Genomic DNA, 22,904 nt, shown 5'->3' on the forward strand with positions numbered 1-22,904 from the left:
TCCGCCGCAACGACATCTACTACACCGAAGGAGGACACTATCTCACCCTCGAGGAAATTTGCCAAAAACCCGAGGAGGAACGTAGGGAATTGGTCGATCGATTGGACATCTCCAACAAAAAGCTCAAGCGAGCCATGCAAGATTGCGGAGGTACGGAGGGAAATGAGGGACAAGAGGAGGAAGACGGGCCTAACCCGTCAGTGCACCCACAGCCAGGAGGGAACCCGAGGGGACAAGACGAGGGTTCGGTCAACGAACGCATACTCGCACAGCTCGACCGGCAGAATCAAATCATGGAAGAAAGGTTCTCATCCTTGATTCGCACCACACGCGCACTCGATCAAAGGGTAGCAGCGATCGAGGCCGCCTTGGGCACCCGCGGTGCATCCAGTTCCAGCGCAGGAAACCGAGGTACAACCGAAAAATTCTCTATCATAACACCATCAAAAGTTCAGCCTACCCCAAGCCAAGACAAACGTAAGGCCGCAACCCTAATCAGGAGGCCGAGTTACGAGGTGTCTAGGGGTGAAAGGATGGACTATAACACCGGGCTTCGGGGACGAAGCCCCTTGTAAGGGGGGAGAGTGTAACACCCCGTGTTACGACCCCTAAAACCATTTAATTAATTAATCAATAGCCCAAGAGAAAGAATAAATTATAATGATTAATTAGGGAAAAAGGCCCACCATAGTCCATGGGCCCTCATATATAAACCCAACCCCTAAACCCAATCCTTAGTTCCAAAAGGAATAAAATTAGCAAGCCTATAATATTAGTTCCTAATTAGGACTCCTAAATATATAAATAGGGGACTTAAGAGGCACCTAGAACTCCCCACAAGATTAACGCCCCACCACCCCGAAAGAGCTCCAAGAATCCCCTTAGGAGAAATCAAGAAAGCAAGGAAGCTTAAAGAAAGATCCTTCATAGCCAAGGATTTAATTAAGGCTAAGAGGTAACCCATGTCTCAACAAAACCTATTTTCATAGCTATGATTCCCCTTAGGGTTTCCCCCATATTATTGTGTGTTGGCGAGATATGATGATGATTATTGATGTTTGACGTGATGATCCCATGAGGGATCTTGATAATCTTGATATTGGGAGATTCTTGATGATTATATGGAGTTCTTGATGATTATGTGTTGTTCTTGATAATTGCGTGATGCTCTTGATGTTTATGTGTTATTCTTACCGAATCTTGCAATTAGAAGACGAACCGTATTCTTGTTGATATAAAAGTGATTAGAACCCTAGGTTGTATCGTATGATCTTATTCTTGGATTATCGGGTGGGGAAATCGCATGTTTGGGTGTTGATTATATTTAGAAAAACATGATAGGTTATGTGCCGTTCGTTTCTTGTATTTGATTCGTTAATTGTCTACGTGTTGTCGTTAATTGCGTTGTAAAGTGTCTAAGCATGGTTTCGGGTTCCACAACGGTTCCTGGGGCGTAAAGTGTGTGAAAAAGAGTCAGTGGGGGGTAGGTGGGGGTAGGGGACCCGCCACCTACCCACGGCCGTGAAACACCACCCGGCAGCAGGTAGCCGGCGGGCGGGCAGCTGCCCGCCGGCGACCCGCTGCCCGAAACAGTAATTCCGGCGGGCAGCCGGCGGGTGGCCCCCCACCCACCGGCTACCCGCTGGAAATTTCCCCAATTCGGGATCCCGGCTTCCCCGTTTGATGTTCCCCCGATCCCCCGTGGTGTCCCAACGGACTTCGTTCATCGTGCCTATGTCTAGTTTGATATTTCGGGTGCCGTTCGTAGGTTTACGAGTCCATTATATTGCATGCTAGTTGAATTGGTATCCCGTTGACCTAGGTAGTAGAAGTATGAACCCCTTAGGACTATTCCTAGTATGTGATGGGTCACGCATAGGTTTTGTTATACGTTTTCTCCCCCTTCCTAATGTGTAATGTGGGTTGCATGTGCTTGCTATGTGTTATGTGTGTGTGTTACCCCAATTCGGTTGCGATCGGATTGGTTATCCTGAGCTGCGATTCAGAAGCTGGCTGTGGTCAGATTGATACTCTTGGGCTGCGGTCCACCGTTTGGTTGCGATCAAACGTTTCTATACGAGCTGCGATTCGTCCTTTTTCCTGGCTGCGGTCAGATGACATTCTCTTGGGCTGCGGTCCACTGTTTGGTTGCGATCAAACACTATGATGAGCTGCGGTTCATCGGTCGGTTGCGATCGACCCCTCCGTGTTGCGATACGGGGCAGGGTGCTGCGGGGCCGTGATAGAGCTATATGCGCTGACCCTCATGTATGGGCATGCGATTGGTCCTGTGGCGCCAACAAAATGTGTTATGTGCTGTGACATGGACGAGTTGTGATTACGAGTGTCTTGGGAGATGTGACTATGGGATTTATATTGGGGATTGTTCATGTTGGGTTATGATCATTGTTTATGCTTTGCTTTATCTGCCTTATATGTTGTGAACTGCATATGCTCGTTATAACTGTTGCTTGTGCCTGGCCTTATCTGTCGAGTCATTCCCGGTTTTAAAGCTAGAGTTCGTAGGATATATCTTCATGCTCAAAATGGTTTTCGTATATCTATATATATCTCTATATGTATTGTATTTCAACGCGTTGGAGTGGGTTACCAGCATCTCTCGCTGAACAGATATATTTGGCTTTCAGGCACAGAGGACTAGAGCACTGGAGCGCGCTAGAACTGGAACGTAGAAGTAGATTAGTTTCCCTTTTCGGCCTGCGCGCCATATTATGCATTGTGTTTCAATGGATATTAGTTAGACAGCCTGTGCACCTGGGTTCTCTAGCCCAGGTGTGGCATAGCACCCCGTACACTTATGATATACTTATTACCTCTATTATATAAGCTTAAAATGTCTTAAAAATCTGGGGTGTTACAGAGAAGATCAGGCAGCAGATTGGTTCGTGGAGTAAAAAGTTGCTATCTCAGGCTGGTAAAGAGGTACTATTGAAAAACGTAGCGCAATCTATGCCTACCTTCTCAATGAGCATTTTTTTGTTACCTGAGGCAGTATGTCAGTCAATTGAACCAACTATGAATAAATATCGGTGGGGGAGTGGAAGGGAAAGGGGAATACATTGGAAGGCCTGGGACAGGTTGTGCGTCCCAAAGAAGTATGGTGGTATGGGTTTTAAGGAGCTTAGGGCTTTTAATCTTGCTATGTTAGGAAAACAAGCATGGCGTTTTCTAACAGACCCAGGAACACTCGCAGCGAAAATTTATAAAGCAAGGTATTACCCCACAACCAGTTTTACTGATGCAACTATTGGAAATTGCCCAAGTTATTGCTGGAGGAGTATTATGGCGGCACATGCAATGGTAGTCTCTGGGGTGCGTAGGAGAATTGAAAATGGACAGACAACTTTAATATGGGGACACCCGTGGCTACTAGATAATCCAAGCCCTTTAATCCAAACCGAGATACCAAAAGAGTTGAGAGAGGCACGGGTTGCGGGTTTGATTGATTTACAAACACACACATGTGATCCACATATTTTATCTGACCTGTTTATTCCGGAGGATGTGAACCGGATAAGTATGATCCCTGTTAGTCCTGACTATGAGGACTAATGGTATTGGATTGGTGACCCAAAAGGAACATATACTGTGAAGAATGCCTATAGGCGAAGTGCCTATAGGCGAATTGTTGGGGACTATGAGAATAATCCAGCTGTGTTTGATAAATGGATTTCAATGTGGAAATTAAAAGTCCCTCCTAAGTGGAAGACATTTTTATGGAGAGCCATTTGTGATATTTTATCCACAACCACTAACTTGATTATTAAGAGGGTGGAGGTGGATCCAATATGCCCAATGTGTGCTTTAGATCATGAAGATGTGTTACATGCTTTAGTGCTCTGTGAATATTCTACACTTGTTTGGAATATAACACAATTGTCTATAACTAATATTATTGCATACTCTTTTACAGCATGGCTAAAAGGGGCTTTGGCGGTCTTGACGGAGGAGCAAACCCGGTTGATGGTAGCGGTGTTATACCATATTTGGAGGATCCGCAACTCAGCTGTTTGGAAGGGGTCTATGATGCGGCCTGCCGAGGTTGGCAGGATGGCAGCCGCAACGTTGCAGGCATACGCTGCTGCCCAATACGGTCACACACAGCCGGCTACGGCTTTGGCACCATCCACCGAGCCGGGTGGCGGCGGCCCACGATGCTACGTAGACGCAGGCTTCCGTCACGACACGGGCGAGGCTACGTATGGTATACTACTTGTTGCGCCGGACGGCTCTTTTGTGGCAGCAAAAAATTGCAAATTACCTGTTTGTTTCTCACCACTTATGACGGAGGCACAAGCATATATGGAGGCAATGTCTTGGCTGCTTGAACGGAACTATACATCAGTAAGTCTACTCACGGATTGCATGGTATTGACTACAACTGTGCGGCACCATGACACACCAATTCATTCGTATGTTGGGGTCACAGTTGATCAATGCAGAATGCTTATGTCTTTATATAGTCGTATTTCTCTAAATTATGTCTCTAGACAGGTTAATTTACATGCGCATACTTTAGCTTCTTTAGCATTTTCACAGGATCAAACTATGTACTGAAATTCTATCCTCCCTGACGCTATTGCGGTTTTGATTCATTAATACAATCGCCAGATTGATTTTCAAAAAAAAACATAAAGTTACAACTGTATAGGTACATAAAGTTACAATTGTATATACATAAATTCAAGTTCATAAATCGCTATTGCATATTAATAAAGTTAGCATTACAAATCTATAAAATTACTATTACAAGTCATAAAATTACTATTGCAAGTTCATAAAGTACTAAGTTACTATTACAAATTAATAGAGTCAATACTACAAGTACATTAAGTAACCACTGCAAATTCATAAAGCCACTCTTATATATTTATAAAAGGGAAAATAACACTTTTTCCCCTGAGTTATATACTTATAGTACTTTTTTCCCATTAATTATTCAAGTGGCTGTTTTTTTCCCTTGAAATGTTAAATGGAGATTTTACTCTTAAAATAAATATTTCTTCTATTTTTCTTCTCCAAAAAATCATGACCACGATTCGGTTCAAACCAAACAGACACTATAACAACTAAACTGAAATATTCCAATTCCAATTTAGAATCGAAACCTAATATTTAGAGTTTATTAAAATTGCGAACCGGAACGGACGGTTCATGTTCCGAACTGGAAAAAAAATACATTTATTGTTGAATTTAGACTATTTTAAAAATAAAAAATAAAATGTTAAAATGAAGAACGGTTCAAAATCGCGAACAGGATCCGGAACCGTCAATTCACGGTTCAGGATTCAGTTTTTTCGATTCATAATTTTAATAAACCGAAATCTAAATATTGAGTTATGGATCTGAATCATAATCGGAAACTTTCAATTCAATTGCTATAGTGTCAGGTTCAGTTGGAACCGAACCGCGGTCATCCCTACGTATAAGCAATAATTTGTTGTTGAAGAAAAATAAATAAAATGTTTACTTTAAGGGTAGGAATGTCAATTTAATATATTTGGGGGGGGGGGGGGGGGTAGAAGGGGGGAAACAAACTGCCACTTTTAAAATAATTGAGGAGACTAATGTACTTATATGAATAACTCAAAAAAAAAATGTGCTATAAAGTATAAACATATAATTCAGAAAAAAAAAGTGTCAGTTTCCCTTTATAAAATCATTACTACATGTTCAAAAACATCACTACTACAATTTCATCACGAATTACAAGAATGATATATTGAAAATAAAAAGTATATCAATATACATGGCACTTAAAATATCTCAAAATGAGATATTTATTTTTCATATATTAATTTTATGTATATAAAAAACAGTAAAAAATAATACAGTTAAGTAATAATTAATCAGTTAGTGTCACTTTTATGAATTTGTAATATTATTTTTATGTAACTAACTTTTTATGAATTTATAGCATTATTTTTATGTACTTGAATTATTTATGAACTTATAGTATTATTTTTATGTACCTAAACTTTTATGAACTTATAATATTTCATTTTTATGTATTTGAGTCTATGATGCAACATATACCCAACTCTTCAATATAACTTGCCAAAGTTAGGTTGGAAAGAATAGCTTATAATGGCATAAAATAGCATAATAAGTGGCGAATTTTGTGGTACAGTTATTAGTGGGGTCCACTTTTGATTTGAGTCAGGTCAAAGTGGATTCGGGTTCTTCGTAGTGAGAAGAAAAGATTGATATATTGTACGCTCAAAACGGATAATGGGTGAATGATATATTGATTCTCAAAGTGGACCCATTTGAGTTGGAAAAATGAAGGGAAAAAAGAAAGTTTTGTCCTACATTAATTTGAGAAGTGGGTTTGCACCACTATTTATACAAGAGCATTTCTAAGGCTTATTGAATTGCATAGTATAGAGGCTCTCTCTCGCGCGCAGAGGGGGCCTGAAAATGCTTGATTCAGGCTTGACTCATGTACGTTGGCACCTTCAAAATTGCTTATAACACACATGACAAGAAATGGACTATTAATGACCTAATCAATAAGTGTGTGCAAGAAGAAGGGAGACTACGTCAGGAACAAAGGGGGGAGAGTGCCATGCTTGCAATAGTCAAGCCTAAAGGGAGATCTGGAAAGCGCCACACTGCAGCTAAAGGGAAAGCAAAATTATCCCCTCAGACTGACATTAAGAAGGCACAAAAATGCTTCTTTTGTAAGAAGAAGGGGCATATGAAGAAGGGCTGTGCAAAGTTTAAGAAGTGGATGTCTGAGAAAGGTATGATCTCTTCCTTTGTCTGTTTTGAATCCAATATGTCATATGTTAATGCTAACACTTGGTGGATTGATTCTGGTTCAACAATCCACATTGCAAATTCTTTACAGGATATGCAAAATATGAGACAACCGATGTCAAATGAGCGAAACATCTTCTCCGGAAATAAGATGGGCTCGCCGGTTGAAGCTGTAGGGACTTGCAGGCTGATTTTAGACAGTAGTTTTGTTTTGGAATTAGAGAGGACATTTTACGTACCAACTTTTTCACGAAATTTGGTTTCCATTTCAAGGCTTGTACCGTTGGGATTCAGTTTTAATTTTTCAGACAAGTATTTTAAATTATTTAATAATTCTACTTGTATTGGAAATGGTACACTGTCTGATGGTCTTTATCGTCTTCACTTACAAAACAATGCAAGTTATGATTCCTTACATGTTCAAACTGGCACCAAACGGTGTAGTGTTAACGATAAATATTCAATGTTGTGGCATCGGAGATTGGGACACATCTCCCTTGAGCGCATTAAAAGGTTGGTAAAGGATGGAGTACTTTCTACTCTAGACTATACTGACTTTGAGACTTGTATAGACTGCATTAAAGGCAAGCAGACTAACAAGTCAAAGAAATGTGCCAATAGAAGTTCAACATTGATAGAGATAATTCATACTGACATATGCTGTCCAGATATGAATATGCAGGGTTAGAAATATTTCATTACCTTTATAGATGACTTCTCTAGATTTACCTATGTGTATTTACTTCATCATAAGTATGAAGCATTGGATGCCTTTAAAACATTTAAGGCTGAAGTTGAAAACCAATGCAAGAAGAAAATACAAATAGTTGGTTCAGACAGAGGTGGTGAATATTATGGTAGATACACAGAAAATGGACAAGCTTTGGATCCGTTTGCTAAATTCCTTCAAGAGCATGGGATTGTTGCCCAATACACCATGCCGGGTTCCCCGAATCAAAATGGTGTTGCTGAAAGAAGGAGTCGGACTCTTTTGGACATGGTGCGGAGTATGCTAAGCAACTCCAAACTTCCAAAATCATTGTGGGCCGGCGCTCTCAAGACGGCGACGTATATATTAAACCGGGTTCCGACCAAGGCTGTCCCCAAGACACCTTTTGAGCTTTTCAAAGGTTGGAAACCGAGTTTGCACCTTATGCGTGTTTGGGGTTGTCCGTCTGATGTGAGGATTTATAACCCACATGAAAAGAAACTTGACTCGAGGACTAAAGTGCTTTCTTTATTGGGTATGCACAGTCTTCTAAGGGTTATAGGTTTTATTGTCCAAAACATAGGACTAGGATAGTGGAATCGAGAAATGCTAAGTTTCTTGAAGATGACTTGATCAGCGGGAGAGATCGATTTAAGGACTTAGTTCCTTTATTTGATCATGTTGACTCTTGCCCTTCAACGTCATCTAACGGAGTTGTACTTATACGCAAGGCGCCTTCAGTCCCGCCTGCGATTGTGCAACCCATTGTTGAGATTCCACAAGCTGTTGAAATTCAACCATTGGAAGAACAAGTTCAGGACTTACAGCAACCTCCTGAACTAGACTTCAAGCCAATGGTTGAACCAATTCAGGATTTTCAGCAAGATCCTGAACCCACACAGACCGAAATTGAACCAATTCAAGAACTACATCCAGTTCCTGAAGAGGTAGTTGCACCACAACCTTCACAAGGTACTGGTGTCCCAACATTAAGACGGTCTACTCGGGTGAGGCGTTCAGCAGTTCCTAGCTATTATGTATCGTATCTACAAGAATCTGACATTGGAGCTGAAAATGATCCCATAACGTTTTCACAAGCTACGAATTGTGCACAGTCCGATTTGTGGTTAGAAGCCATGAAAGATGAAATGAATTCCATGAAGAGTAATGGAGTTTGGAACCTTGTTGAGTTACCTAATGGGGCCAAGCCGATTGGCTGTAAATGGGTATTTAAAATCAAAAGAGACTCATTAGGTAACATTGAGAGGTTCAAGGCCAGACTCGTTGCTAAGGGATTTACTCAAAAAGAAGGAATTGATTACAAGGAAACCTTTTCTCCTGTATCAAAGAAAGATTCTCTTCGAATCATTCTAGCTTTAGTTGCACACTTTAATCTTGAGTTGCAACAAATGGATGTGAAAACCGCGTTCCTAAATGGTGATCTAGAAGAGGAAGTTTATATGAAACAACCTGATGGTTTCTCTTCTAGAGGTGGTGAGGATTTGGTGTGTAGGCTTAGGAAGTCCATATACGGTTTAAAACAAGCCTCCCGTCTGTGGTTTATTAAGTTTGACGGGGTCATTTCATCATTTGGTTTTGTTGAAAGTCCCTTAGATCCTTGTATATACCAGAAAGTTAGTGGGAGTAAAATCTGTTACGTTGTTTTATATGTGGATGATATCCTACTTGCCACTAATGAGGTGGGGATGCTTCGCGACGTGAAACAGTTCTTTTCCAAAAATTTTGATATGAAAGATATGGGTGAAGCATCTTATGTCATTGGCATAAAGATTCATAGGGATAGGTCCCGGGGCATACTGGGTCTATCGCAGGAAACCTATATTAACAAAGTTTTGGAAAGATTTCGGATGCAAAATTGTTCACCGAATGTTGCTCCCATTGCAAAAGGGGATAAGTTCAGTTTGGACCAATGTCCTAAGAATGACTTGGAGAAGGAGCATATGAAGGATATTTCAAAGGCAATAGTTCGATACAAGAAAGATATTCCAAAGGCAATAGTTCGATATCAAAGAATTCCAACGAAGTGTCACAACGAATAGATAGGCTCAAGTTATCAACTCAATCAAGGATCGAGCATAGGTTATCACAAGAAATCATACTAGTATCAAGAAACAATGTTACTAGTATACAAGCCAAAGAATAATCACAAGGGTTCATACGAACAACATAGACATTATCAATAATCCAATGAATATCAATATTGGATCTTAGCCACGAGTCAAGACTCAAAATCTAATCATTAGGCTCTTAATACACCGCTCTAGACTTACGTAACATCAACAAATACACACGAAAATGATGGAGGGAAAATACAAGGATTCACGAAGCCAATTAACACCGTACCAGTGGGGCGGTTTGGGCGGTTACAGAAGGACCTGCCAAACGTCCCCGTGGGTACCAGCGGGTGGTTTCGGCGGGTGTGCCACTGCCTTCCTGAAGTCCCCGCTAGGTCAAACCTGTAGCAGAAACAGTCCGAGAAAAATGTCTAGAACATGAAATCCAACTCCAAACTCAACAAAGACTTGATCCAACAACAAATATGACTTTGGATAGAAGAAATGGCACCACAACACAAGTTTACACTTATCATACAAGCTCTAAAGAAGCATAAACACAAGAATATGCTCACATACAACAAGTTCATCATGAATACACATTGTATAGTTAAAAATAGGTTTTCATGGACGTAGGGTTACCTTTCTAGCTAGCAAACACCTCAAAGCTCCTCTAGATCATCCTAGCAAGCCATCCTCAACTTGGTCTTCTTTAAAACCCCCCAAAACCCAACATATAATAAGATAAAGATTTAGAAGAATGAGGAAATAGAGAAGGAAAAGGTGTAGGACTCAAGATCTTACCATTTCCTAGCTTTGTAAGGTAGAAAGATGAAGTCTTGACTTGGATTCTTGAATAGGAAGATGGAAGATAATGTTTGTGTATTAGGAAGAAGAAAGTGGCGTGAAGAAGAAATGAAATGGAGAGAGAGCGTGTGTGTTAAAATAATGTCTAGGGTTTGTCTTGTGGATAAGGGATGATATGTATATGTATTCATAAGTATATAATAAGGAGTGTAAGACTAGAATAATGGGCTTTTATTATATGGGTGGAATTAGTATAGATATAATAATATTTACATGGGCTTGGGCTAGAAGAATTAAATAGATTTTACACAAGGAATATATAATAAAATCCATACCAAGGATCCAATTATTTATATATATATATATATATATATATATATATATATATATATATATATATATATATATATATATGTATATGTATGTATAAGACTTAGAAATATTTGGGCTCAAGATAAATACTAGGCTAGGATTATTTTAGATAGAAGAATTGGGCTTTAAGTGAAAGAATTAATTCCCTCCTTAGAAAAATAATCGTAGGAGTTAATTCAGAAATTGGGATAATTTTCGGGGTGTCACATAAACGCTAGGTCCAACTCTCGAGGGACCTTGGTTGGTTTCGCCGACAATAGAAATTCCTCCGACGGCTATAATGCCAGTCAGACCTCTTACGTTCTAGGGGTAGGAAACCGATCATAGTGAACTGGACTGACCCTCGCCTTGCTTGCTAAGGCGTTCTTGCGGATCTTGGAAACGTTGGCTTTGTAACTTGGCAATTTTGGCGTATCTCGGGGTTTGACTGCATAAAGGGAAAGGGTAGAACATGTAGAAACAAAGAACGTAAGCTTTTCGTAGCGTTCCTCACAGACGGCGCCAATGATGGTTTTGTTTGAACCAGGTCAACCATAAACCGGGTATAGAGGTACAAAACGTGGAATAGGAAAATAGCACGTACAAAGCCCGAGAAATTTGCCCAAAACGGTGGCCCAAAGAATACATAAATAATGCAAGTTATAGCTCTAATAATGAAATAGGGCCCAAAATTGTGCGAATAACAGTGTTATCGCTAGGAGTCGAACCCTGGTATGCCAGCAGAAAGGAGAATACTCAGAACAATGGACCAAAAATAGTTTGGTGAGCCAAGGGATGGTTTTTAAAGAGAGGGATCGGAATGGTGTCTATTTATATTGTTAAATGACTCACGGATGGTTGACAAATGGACGACATCAGAAAACCTTCATTCTTGGTCACACACGTGTCCCCACCACTACTTTGCTTCTAGCACACTCTCATGCTTAAGTGGAGATTCCCACCCTTTAGTACACAAGATCTTGAATGACTTAGGTGGTTAGAGTTTGTGTTATTAAGTGGGAGGTTGTGTGTTCGAAAGCTCTAATAACACCTCTTATAATATTTTGCTTCAAGTTTCCTTCTTTACTCTATTGGGCCAAGACTTATCCAATAAAATGGGTCCCGCAGTCCCATGGCCCCGTCAAATTTTAAGATAAGTGATAATTAATGTATATATGGTATGCTAGGGCAAGGTGGACACAGCTCCAAAATTGTCATAATTGTGAATATAGATTTCAAAAATTATAAACATAGAGTTCTATAATTATGAACATAGAGTTCTGTAATTGTGAATATAGAGTTCAATAATTGTGAATATAAAGTTCAAAAATTATGAACATAGAGTTAAGTAATTATGAACATAAAGTTCTGTAATTGTGAATATAGAGTTCAATAATTGTGAATATGAAGTTCAAAAATTATGAACATAGAATTGTGTCCACCTTGCAAGGTGGACACTGTTCCACGGCGTAACAATTGGCATTTTAGTATGGAGTAACATTTTATAAATTTATTACTCCGTATAATTTTTATTTTAAAATGCTAATAGTGGCTCTCCCAAATGAGAGACCACAAGTTCGAACCTCAATGGAAAAATTGACTCTTTGTACTTTAGTATATTGAGAAAGTATGTTTGAATAGATACTACATTATAACAGAGTCTATAATACTAAAAAAGAAAAAAATGAAATTTAGTCATAAGTAAAGCATAATTCTAAGTGGTATTAAAATTCAGATCGGACGATCTAATCGAAGAACATAAAAAGTAGAAAAACTGAAAATATAGTACGGAGTAATATTTATTTTACATTTACTGATTAAATATTAAAAAAAAATTAATAATTTGCTTTTACACTACAATATAAAATGTCAGTCAAATTTTACATTTTAATTAGTTAATTATTTCTTATGATTCAGACGCATATTCTTAGATTCCCTTTTCAACATAGCCACTCAATAAAAGAAATAAAAACTCCCATTGCCCTTCCTTCACTTTAATTATTCCATTCGATTTTTCAAAAGCATAATTATATTGGCTATAATTATTTTAAAAATAATTATTAGTCATTACTAAAAGGCTGCTTTGTAGTGTTATTAGTGAGATCCGATGTCTCTGACACGAGATCAAAGATTGATTTTCATTAAGAGAAATTTAAGTTAAGATATATTAATAATATTCTTTTATATTAATTGTAATGTGTAAACATCAATCGTTAGATGTATCATATAATTATGATTTCGAAATAATAACAAATAAAAAATGACTCATAGTTTTTTTTTTTCTTTTTTTTTTTTTAAAGACTGATAGGTCAAAGTCTATTACATAGAGGAGAAGTGGCAAATGTTAATCCAAATTTAAAAATATATAATTTACATACTGAATATTCACATTGAATTGTGAATATTTAGTATGTAAATTGTGAATGTAAATTGTAAACATTTTGTATGTAAATTATGAATATTCAGTATGTAAATTATGTATTTTTAAACATAGGTTCACCTTGCAAAGTGAGTCTTAGTGCTTAGAATAATTTGCTGTATAACTACTGGGAGAAGTGTGGGTTGGAGACTTCAGACTTGGAGGGCTTAAGCTAAATGACAAAGGTCTCGTGGATAACTTATAGACGACTTATAGTCTTCGTTGCTTCAAAAGATTAACAAATAAAATATATATAAGTATAAAAAGACTATTACTAACGTTAAACTACAACCATGACTTATTAATAGTGTTGCATACAACATCCGATATTTTGTATAATTATAAAACTAATATTCAAATCAAATTAAAATATGACCCAAATCTCTTTAATTCGACATTCTATTTAGTAGGTATACTTCCACTCACATAATTGGAAGAAAAAGATTTAGAAAAAAAAAAAAAAAGATAATCATTTTTTGTCCTAGATTTATATGTGACAGTATATTTTTAGTTATTTTTTATTAGAATATTTACATTTGGTCATAGTTATTATACTATTATTGTGACATGATTATTTTTTGTCCTCCGTCAACAAAATTGTTCAAATGATGTTAAATACAATAACATTTTGATCTTTTTTATACAAAATCGGTTGACTCGATATATATATATATATATATATATATATATATATATATATATATATATATTGAAAAATTTATATTTGAAGGTCGAAATACCCTTGTATTTATTGATATTTAATGTTGATAAAAGATAAAAAATGATTATGCTACAATAATACTAGGACAAATGCAGATGTTCTAATAAAAAAGGACTAAAAGTGGACTACCACCTATAAATCTAGGACAAACAAATGAAATTAACTCAAAAAAAAGTGCTACATATTATGTATTCTAGTCTAATCTAAATATAATATATAAAATATAATAAGTCTCAGTCCAAGTTATATATCTGATTTATGTATGTTTTTTTTGTTAAGTTTTTTTTTTTTTTTTTAAACAATACATTATGCTATAAGAGTTGTATTATACAATTTTTTGGACAAAAATAACCCTACCGTTATAACTTTTGTTATGTTTTGTTATTATTATTACCATGCACTTGCATACACAATATCTTTTTCTTATATTCTTCAATGGTGGGATGAGTTCTGGTGCGGGGTTGCTCCCAGGTGAAAAATGGTGTTAGATCTGAGTCATTGATCAAATCTATATCAATGGCTCAAATCAATGATTAAAAAAAAACGCGCACCCGCTCTCATATGAGCACCTGGGATGACAGATAATCTAAAGGGATTCATGAAATTGTTTACGAAATTAATAAAATTCATTTTATTTTATTTTTTCTTAAGAATGAAAACAATGCACCTTAAGAATGAAACTCATGCACCTAAAACTTTTGACCGACGCACCTTAAGAAGTAAAATCACGCACCTAAAGATTTATGCCGACACACCTTAATAATAACTGACGCACCTAAAGTTTCTAATAACTAACGCACCTTAAGCACACAACACAAAAACCAAGCACCTTAAGCACAAAATCCACACACATTAAGAAGGGGAACCACGCACCTTAAGCACAAAAACCACGCACCTTAAATTTGACCTAGATGCATAAAGATCAAATTGTCCCCGGGATTTTTTTTAATCATTGTTACTCTTGGACGTTGATTTAGGCAAGATCAATGGCTCTCATCTCACCGCACAACTGCACCTAGCACACCCCAACCGGCAACCGCACGGGAACCCATTTCCTTCAATGGTAATAATGTATGTAACATTATATATAAGAAATATTTTTGATTTTATTTACATTTTAATTAAATGTTACCATGACTATATTTAGTAATTTATCATATCTAAAAATCTTACTTTAATAATATTAATCATACCATAATTATTACTCAAATTATCAACTATACTTTAAATATAATATTAATTATATAAATATGAATTTTAAAACAAATTATATACTATGATTTAAAAAATATTTTAACATTAAATATTAATATTTGACATATTTTTTTACACATTACACATATAAAATACTAGTTTTAATAATATGTCAGCATATATATTAAGAAGTAAAAAAATAAAATAAAATAACAGACCATTTTATTGCAAGGAAGGAATTTGGTAGCGGGATACAAATACCATTAATGAGTAAGATTAGACATTACTCGAGTAATACATAATACTCAGTTAATAGTTTCCCTAAAAATACTCATTTTCCATTAAGGATACAAATCTTTTCTATAAATGATCATTATATTTCTAATGACCAATTATTTTAATCAAAATCTTCCATTGTATAATGTTATAAGATAAGTATATTTTAGAGTGGGTCAGTCAATCTAAAGTAATGGCTAATGAATTAAAATATATATTTAAAAAAATGGAATTTTTATCCTCTTTTTATTTTATTTTATTTATTTATCTTGTATTATTACAAGTGTTATATCATAGATCAGTGTTCATATTGCATTATGAACCTATTCAATAATTATATGTCTACAATTAACACATGCTGTATCTGTAATTAATCATTTCTGTACATATAAACAAATTGAAGGCACATAATATAATAATTATAAACACATAACATGATAACTACATACACATAAATTGTTAACTGCATGCAAAGAAAATGTTAACTGCAGACGGATAAGATGTTAGTTAACATGTTATGTGTTTGCAATTAACATATTTTGTACCTGCAATTAATAGTTTATGTGTTTATAGTTATCATGTTATTATATGATGGAGTTTGTTATATGGACTATCAAATTTTACTTTCTAAATTTTACTTCTTAATTTGGCCGACACTAATAATCTACTTTTTTCATGTGGGTCTCCGTATAAGTATTTACGTCAAGATTTATGTATGTGTGAGAGTAAAAAATGAAAATATATATAGTATTTTTTTTTTATAAGATGTGTCTTTAATTTATTTATGACAAAAAGTTAACTGTATGTACAAAATCTAGAAGTTATTTTTAAATAAGATAAGAATATACAATACAAAATAGAGTCTGATGAATGGTATAATTTAGGATATTATTATCCACCCGGACCATCCCTTGTCAAATGGCGGTGAGCTTTATTTAACAAGTAGTGGATCTCAGTCAACAAGTTTATTCCCCCACTTGACCCTTCAATTATGAAGCCTCAAAGTGGTGGCCATTTATAGGCCCCCGGTCCCCTACACCACACCACACTCCACACTCCATCGATCCGATCCGATCCGATCCCCTTCTAATCTCCGACGCCGGCCGCCGTCCAATGGCGGGGGGGCATCACCAAAAACTAAAACCTCAACAACCTCACGCCATCATGATCCCATACCCATACCAGGGCCACGTCACCCCCTTCGTCTACCTGGCCATCAAGCTTGCCTCCAGAGGCTTCACCATAACCTTCGTCAACACCCATTACGTCCATTCCCAAATCTCCAAGTCCCAAGCAAAGAACCACAAAGACGACATCGTCGCCATCGCCAAGAAATCCGGTCTGGACATCCGCTACGCCACCGTCACCGACGGCTTCCCCTTGGGGTTTGACCGCTCGCTCAACCACGACCAGTTCAAGGAGGGCATTCTCCATGTCTTCCCCGCCCACGTGGATGAGCTTGTCGGGAACCTGGTCGCCTCCGATCAGGATCCCCCCGTCACTTGTATGATCGCCGACACTTTCTTCACCTGGACTTCCATCATCGCCGGCAAATACAACCTCGTCAATGTTTCTTTCTGGACCGAACCCGCCCTCGTCTTGTCTCTCTACTACCACATCGACTTGCTCAAGAAAAACGGTCATTTTGCCAATTCCAACGGTACGTACACTCTCTATTACTTCTTTACACAACTTTTTTCTTTTTTTTTGAGTACTATCAACTACTCTATAAGGTAGTATTTCTTCAATATACTGTTTCTCTTTATTATAACCTAAAGAGTCAATATTCTATCACCCAAAATTTGATCCCGTGACCTTCCTTAAGGAGGCCACAGAAGTGTACAAGGTGCTTGCACCAGCACAATATTATTCACATTCTTGTGACAAGAGTAATCGTCCACCCTAGCCCCCAGATGTCTTCATACAATTTAATTTGTAAATCATGGTGACTCAATTAACCAACAAAAATTAGACTTTTGCCAGAAACTCCTTATTTTGAAAGGTTGTTCCCACACATTATTGACATTCTACTTACACATTATCATCATTATTCCTTAATTTTATCTTAATCTTATTTCACGAGATGCTTAATTAAAGAATTCTAGGCACAACTAACCTTGTATGGTATAGCAAACACATTCCTATTAAGGAGGATTGTTTCCACAAAACAAAAGTAATGGGCGGGTTCTAATAAGAATTATTTTTATTTTTTGTTCCATACGTTTTCTCCTTAAAATGTTTCTTATTTCCAGTTCGATAAGAATCATATGTTTCCTCCTCAAAAGTGCAACAATGAAGTCAATATGATTTTGAATTAAAAATACAATATATTTAAATTGTTTTCTATTGGAGATATAAAATATTAAATGTGACCCAAAAAAAAAAAAGTGTACACTTTATATGACAACAATAATACTAGTGGATGAAATATAAGAGTAACCTAGTAGAGTAGTAGTCATGAAACAAAATGTGGAAATAACTTTCTTTTAATAATAAACAAGTTGACAAAAACTATGTTGTCTCCTTTCTCTCAATTATATTGGTTGGTAGTGTTGTGGTTGGTGGGGTTTCCCCTTTTCACATTCCTTTTATGAGATTGTGGGGTTCTTGTGCTAGCTAGCATGTTAGGTTGAAGTTACTTTGGTTACTAATATTATATTATTATTAGCCCCGCATTGGTTCCTAAGTTTATTAGGTATATACCACAGGATGTTTGCCGAAAGGTCAATTTTACCTTCTTTCTATTTTAGATAACAGTCAAGTTGTCGGTAGTAATCTCTTATTATTCATTGACTCACTCTCAACCGTCTTATGAATTTATTTACGTGAGCCGGATTGAGTCTAGATGTAAATAAATATAATATATATGAAATAAAATAAAATTTGTAAAAGGATCAAATAAATCTTTTTATTATATTTGTCAATTATTATGTAGTGTGATGACACATCTGTTATTATTTCAAATGTGTGGCCACATGATCAAACAAAATATAATTGTTTCCAATGAATAAACCATGGAACAATTTTTTTACAAAAATTTATTTATTTATTTATTTGAATAAAATATCACCTCAACACATTTTAACTAATTACCTTTTTGGTAAGTAACTAATAAGCTCAATTACATTTATTTCACGAATTGAGATGTTTGGTTTAAATTTTTAATAATTTAAAGATGTGTTTAATTTTGTATATAACATTTGACTATATTTTTTTAATAAATTTTTAAAAAAAGATTTATTTTTCATTTAATAATTCTTTTTTTTTTCTTCCAAAATTAATGTATTCTCAAGTCCAATTTCTTAATTATCGTATATGATCCAAAAGCCACAAAGAGAATATTTATGTATTTATTATTTGAGAAGGTTTGCAACTTGCAAGTAGGATGCAGAGGTGATAACTTTAATTTAAAAAAGGTCCAATGAAAATGATTTGTCTGCCTGCTGGCCTGCAAAATCACTTTGTTGTAAGCTTTTACAATAATGTCTTGGGACTACAAATGCATATAATAATAATAATAATAATAATAATAATAATAATAATAATAATAATAATGTCAAATAGGTCATTGAATTTTTACAATTTGTGCAATTCAATCATCGAACAAAAAGTATGTAATAGAACAATTTAACTCTACAAGTTTATGCAAATAGTATTCGTAGCAAGTTACTTGCAAATAGAATAGGTCAAATTTTGTTTTTTTTTTTTAACTAATTAGGATGGAGGAGACAACCTCTTCCTCTTTCTAAGTCGTCTACGAACGGAGGATGGGGGCAACCTTCTCCATCCCCGTCCAGGTTATCGATGACTGAAGAGGAGGTAGGTTGCCTCCTCAATCTAGGTTACCGACGAACGGAGGAGGGGTAGCCTACCCCATCTAAGTCACCAAACAAATGGAGATGGAGCTTGGAGGAAGAGGGGGTTGTCTCCTCCGTCTATAGTCACAGTGGAGGCAGCCTTGCTTCCTCCTTTGACAGGGCCGGTCCAAACATTTTATAGGCCCGGGGCGAAATTAAAAAAATGGCCCCTATATGAAAACTTGAAATTAAAATTTAATAATACTAATAAAATCATGACGTCAAATAACATGAAATAAGATTAAAAAAATTTCAACAATTTTTTTATATACAAAAATATTCATGTTCAATCCCTGCAACAATAAAGATTAATATTTTGCATAAATAAATGAAATTATAACATATAGGCCAATTAATTCCGAATAAATCCTCATTAATATTTGGACATCAACATTCAACTGGAGCAATCCAGAAAGATTAAAAAGAGACAATATGAATCACTACAGCAAAGTAATTAGTAAATTAAACCAAAAAATAACTTTGGCATCTGACAGATGCCATTTTACTTTGAGAAGCAATAGAAACAACAATACAGCTTATTCAATATTTCAATTAACAATTAGGAATTTAGAATTCTGGATAAATGGATAATTATTTAATCTGCAAACTAAGCCATGACTTGTAGTTTTCAATTCTAAAAATCCCAATTAAAAATTATCATTCTTAAATAAATTATAGAGCTTTCACAAATCAGAATTTTACAAATTCCTAATGCAGTACATTCTACAATTCTGCAAATCCCAATTCCCAAATGGCCAAATCATAGACTTTTCAACAATACAATTAACAATATGGCCTAATTCCCAAATCATAGCTTTCAAAAAAAATCTCAAATCATAAAAATTAAAATACCTTTGCAAATTACAATAGTAGACCGGAGTGGTGAAGGCGTGGCGAACAGAGTCAGGACCGACTGACCGCAGAGAAGATTTGTTATTTGTGGATTATGAAAGTAGATTGTCATTCACTCGTTTGCCCATTCTTATTTAGCTTCTGGACATTTAATAACTCCTTGAGAGGAATTGAACAGTTGTTGTGGCGGAGAGGTATTAAATGGTTGTGGCTTGCGATGTGCCGATGCCTTTTTTCTTCGATTCTTCCTAAATCTTCCATCTATTCGACTTCCATAAGAAGTCGTTAAGTCAAAAATAATTAAATAATTTTTCTAATATATACTAAGTAATATATAATACACAATATATTATTATATCTTAGTCTATGGGCCCCCTCTAGGGATGGGCCCTGGGCAGCGGCCCAGCCTGCCCATGCCCCAGGGCCGGCCCTGCCTTTGACGAAGGAGGAAATGACTGCCTCCTGTAATTTGGCGTAGGTGGCGGCAACCTTCACTTCTTTTCTTAATTTAATTTAATTTTTTTTTATTAATATGTTAAATTTGTCAAGAAATTTAAAACAAACTTATTTATTTTTTAAATAACATGCCATAGTAAAAGGTGATTGAAAATCACACGTAAACAATGTTATTTGCACAAATTTATAGAGTTAAATGGTTCAATTATACATATTTTTTATTTGTTAATCCAATTACACAAACTCTTTAAAACATGGATGACATATTTGACTTTTTTCTAATAATAATAATAATAAGGTGACTAAATGTTTGGTTATTTTGATGATGAATTATCAGATAATCGAGAGGATACCATAGACTATATACCAGGAGTGAAAGCAATTGAACCAAGGGACCTGACGTCATATCTCCAATCAACTGATATATGGACGGTGATGCACAGAATCATCTACATTGCATTCCAGGATGTTAAGAATGCTGACATTATTATCTGCAACACAGTCCAAGAGCTCGAGCCCGAAACCCTCGCTGTCTTAAACATCAAGCAGCCCGTCTACGCCATCGGGCCCATTTTCCCCTCCGGTTTCAGCAAGAACCCAGTTACCACCAGCCTATTATCCGAGGCCGACTGCTCTCACTGGCTCAATGCTAAGCCCGATGGGTCGGTCTTGTACGTATCCTTCGGCAGCTACGCCCACACCAATAAAGCGGACATAGTGGAGATAGCCCACGGGCTTATGCTCAGCGGGGTGAGCTTTGTTTGGGTTGTCCGGCCCGATATCGTGAGCTCCGAGGAAACGAATTTTTTGCCCCCGGAGTTTGAACAAAACGTGGGGAACCGAGGTTTGGTTGTGCCGTGGTGCCGGCAGACGGAGGTGATCTCGCACCCGTCGATCCGCGGGTTCTTGACTCATTGCGGATGGAATTCGATACTGGAGAGTATCTGGTGCGGGATACCGTTGATATGTTACCCGTTGGTGACGGACCAATTTTCTAACCGAAAGCTAGTGGTCAACGATTGGAAAATCGGGATTAATTTATGTGACAAAACGTCCATCACACGACAAGAAGTTTCAGAGAAGATAAACGTTTTCATGGGTGGAAAGAGTGTGGAACTGAAGAATGCAGTGCTTGAAGTGAAGAGCACATTAAAGAATGCATTAGCAATGGAGGGAACATCCCAAAAAAACATGAATCGCTTCGTTGAGGATGTGAAAGCCCATGCATGTAAGCGATTCGGGCTTGGGCTTTCTAATGGGTCTTCTAATGGCCATGTTATTACACCTCTCAAGCAAGCTCAGCCCTAAGGATCAGTATGTAGGGCACATGTGTGAGTGTGGGGGGTGGGGCATAGTGTTACTAGTATTACATAGCTAATTATGTATTGGTGGTGTGGGTGTTGGGGTAGGATAAAGTTTAGATTGCCTTTTTCTTCATGGTATGTTGTTTTAAGTTTTAAGAATTTTTGTTAAGGTTTTGCTTGTTTTGTTGTTTGGTTTTTGGGTTATTATATTTTTGTTGCAAAACAACAATTGGGACTATTATAAATGTACTTAATTAATACACATTTAGAACAAAGCATGAGGTTATTGTAAATTCGTGCATACACTATATATTGAACCAATTCATAAGTTTATGGGTGTATTTAAATTTCAAAAAAAAAAAAAAAGTAAATAAGGGTACCATATTGATGTTTAGTGGTTTTACAAAGAAGTTCAATGTGTTGAATGTTGGTAATGTTAAAAGGTGAGTGTGTATTAGTTATCTCACATTTTTGTGATGGGGGCAGAAAGGAACCATATTTTGTGCACAATCTACAAATTTACAAATTTAATAAGAGCTAGTAATGTTAGGCCTCTAACGGAAATTTAAAAGATGTCGGTGTAATAGTGTGTTGTAATTTTTTTTTTTTTTTGAAAGAGTGTGTTGTAATTGATTGTACTTTAATTTGTGTTATTTTTATTGTGCAAAGTTTAATTAATTTCCTAATTTGACCTTATTCTTTTAAAATTTTCCCGATTAATGTTGTCCAAACTAAGGGCTCGTTTGGTTCGCGGAAAATATTTTAAGGGAAATGGAATTGAAATTCCATGAAAAAGCAATTACTAAGAAGATGAATTTCATTGTTTGGTTAGTGGAAAAAGAATTACTGAGAATACTAATTCTATTGTTTGGTTAGATTTGGAATTGTAAGGAATAACGAGTATAAAGACCTATATGTCCCTACAAATTAATGAAAATAATATAATTAAAAAAAATAAACAAGGGAAAAATAGGCATTCAATCTCACTTTTTCTTCCCATCTTCCATGAAAAACAAAATTCTTAATCTAACCAAAGATATTGTTTTCCTCAAATTTGAGAAATTCATTTTCCAATGAAAAATAAATTCTATGAACCAAAC

The 22,904-nt window shown here is 36.2% G+C and overlaps 1 protein-coding gene across 1 annotated transcript; it reads left to right on the forward strand.

Moving 5' to 3' along the window:
* Window positions 1–16,273: 16,273 nt before the first annotated feature.
* LOC109163458 (UDP-glycosyltransferase 86A1-like) lies at window positions 16,274–22,066 on the forward strand. The gene is made up of 2 exons (XM_019312203.1): window positions 16,274–16,995; window positions 20,838–22,066. The coding sequence occupies exons 1-2, from the start codon at window positions 16,449–16,451 to the stop codon at window positions 21,806–21,808; spliced, it is 1,518 nt and encodes a 505-aa protein (XP_019167748.1). The 5' UTR covers window positions 16,274–16,448; the 3' UTR covers window positions 21,809–22,066.
* The last annotated feature ends 838 nt before the right edge of the window (window positions 22,067–22,904 follow it).

Source organism: Ipomoea nil, unplaced genomic scaffold (assembly GCF_001879475.1).
Source record: "Ipomoea nil cultivar Tokyo-kokei standard unplaced genomic scaffold, Asagao_1.1 scaffold3030, whole genome shotgun sequence".
Classification (NCBI taxonomy): domain Eukaryota; kingdom Viridiplantae; phylum Streptophyta; class Magnoliopsida; order Solanales; family Convolvulaceae; genus Ipomoea; species Ipomoea nil.

Coding starts and splice junctions, on each gene's coding strand:
- LOC109163458 (XM_019312203.1), top strand. CDS start 16,449: ATGGCGGGGGGGCATCACCAAAAACTAAAACCTCAACAACCTCACGCC. Junction 16,996..20,837: donor TCATTTTGCCAATTCCAACG/GTACGTACACTC, acceptor ATGAATTATCAG/ATAATCGAGAGGATACCATA.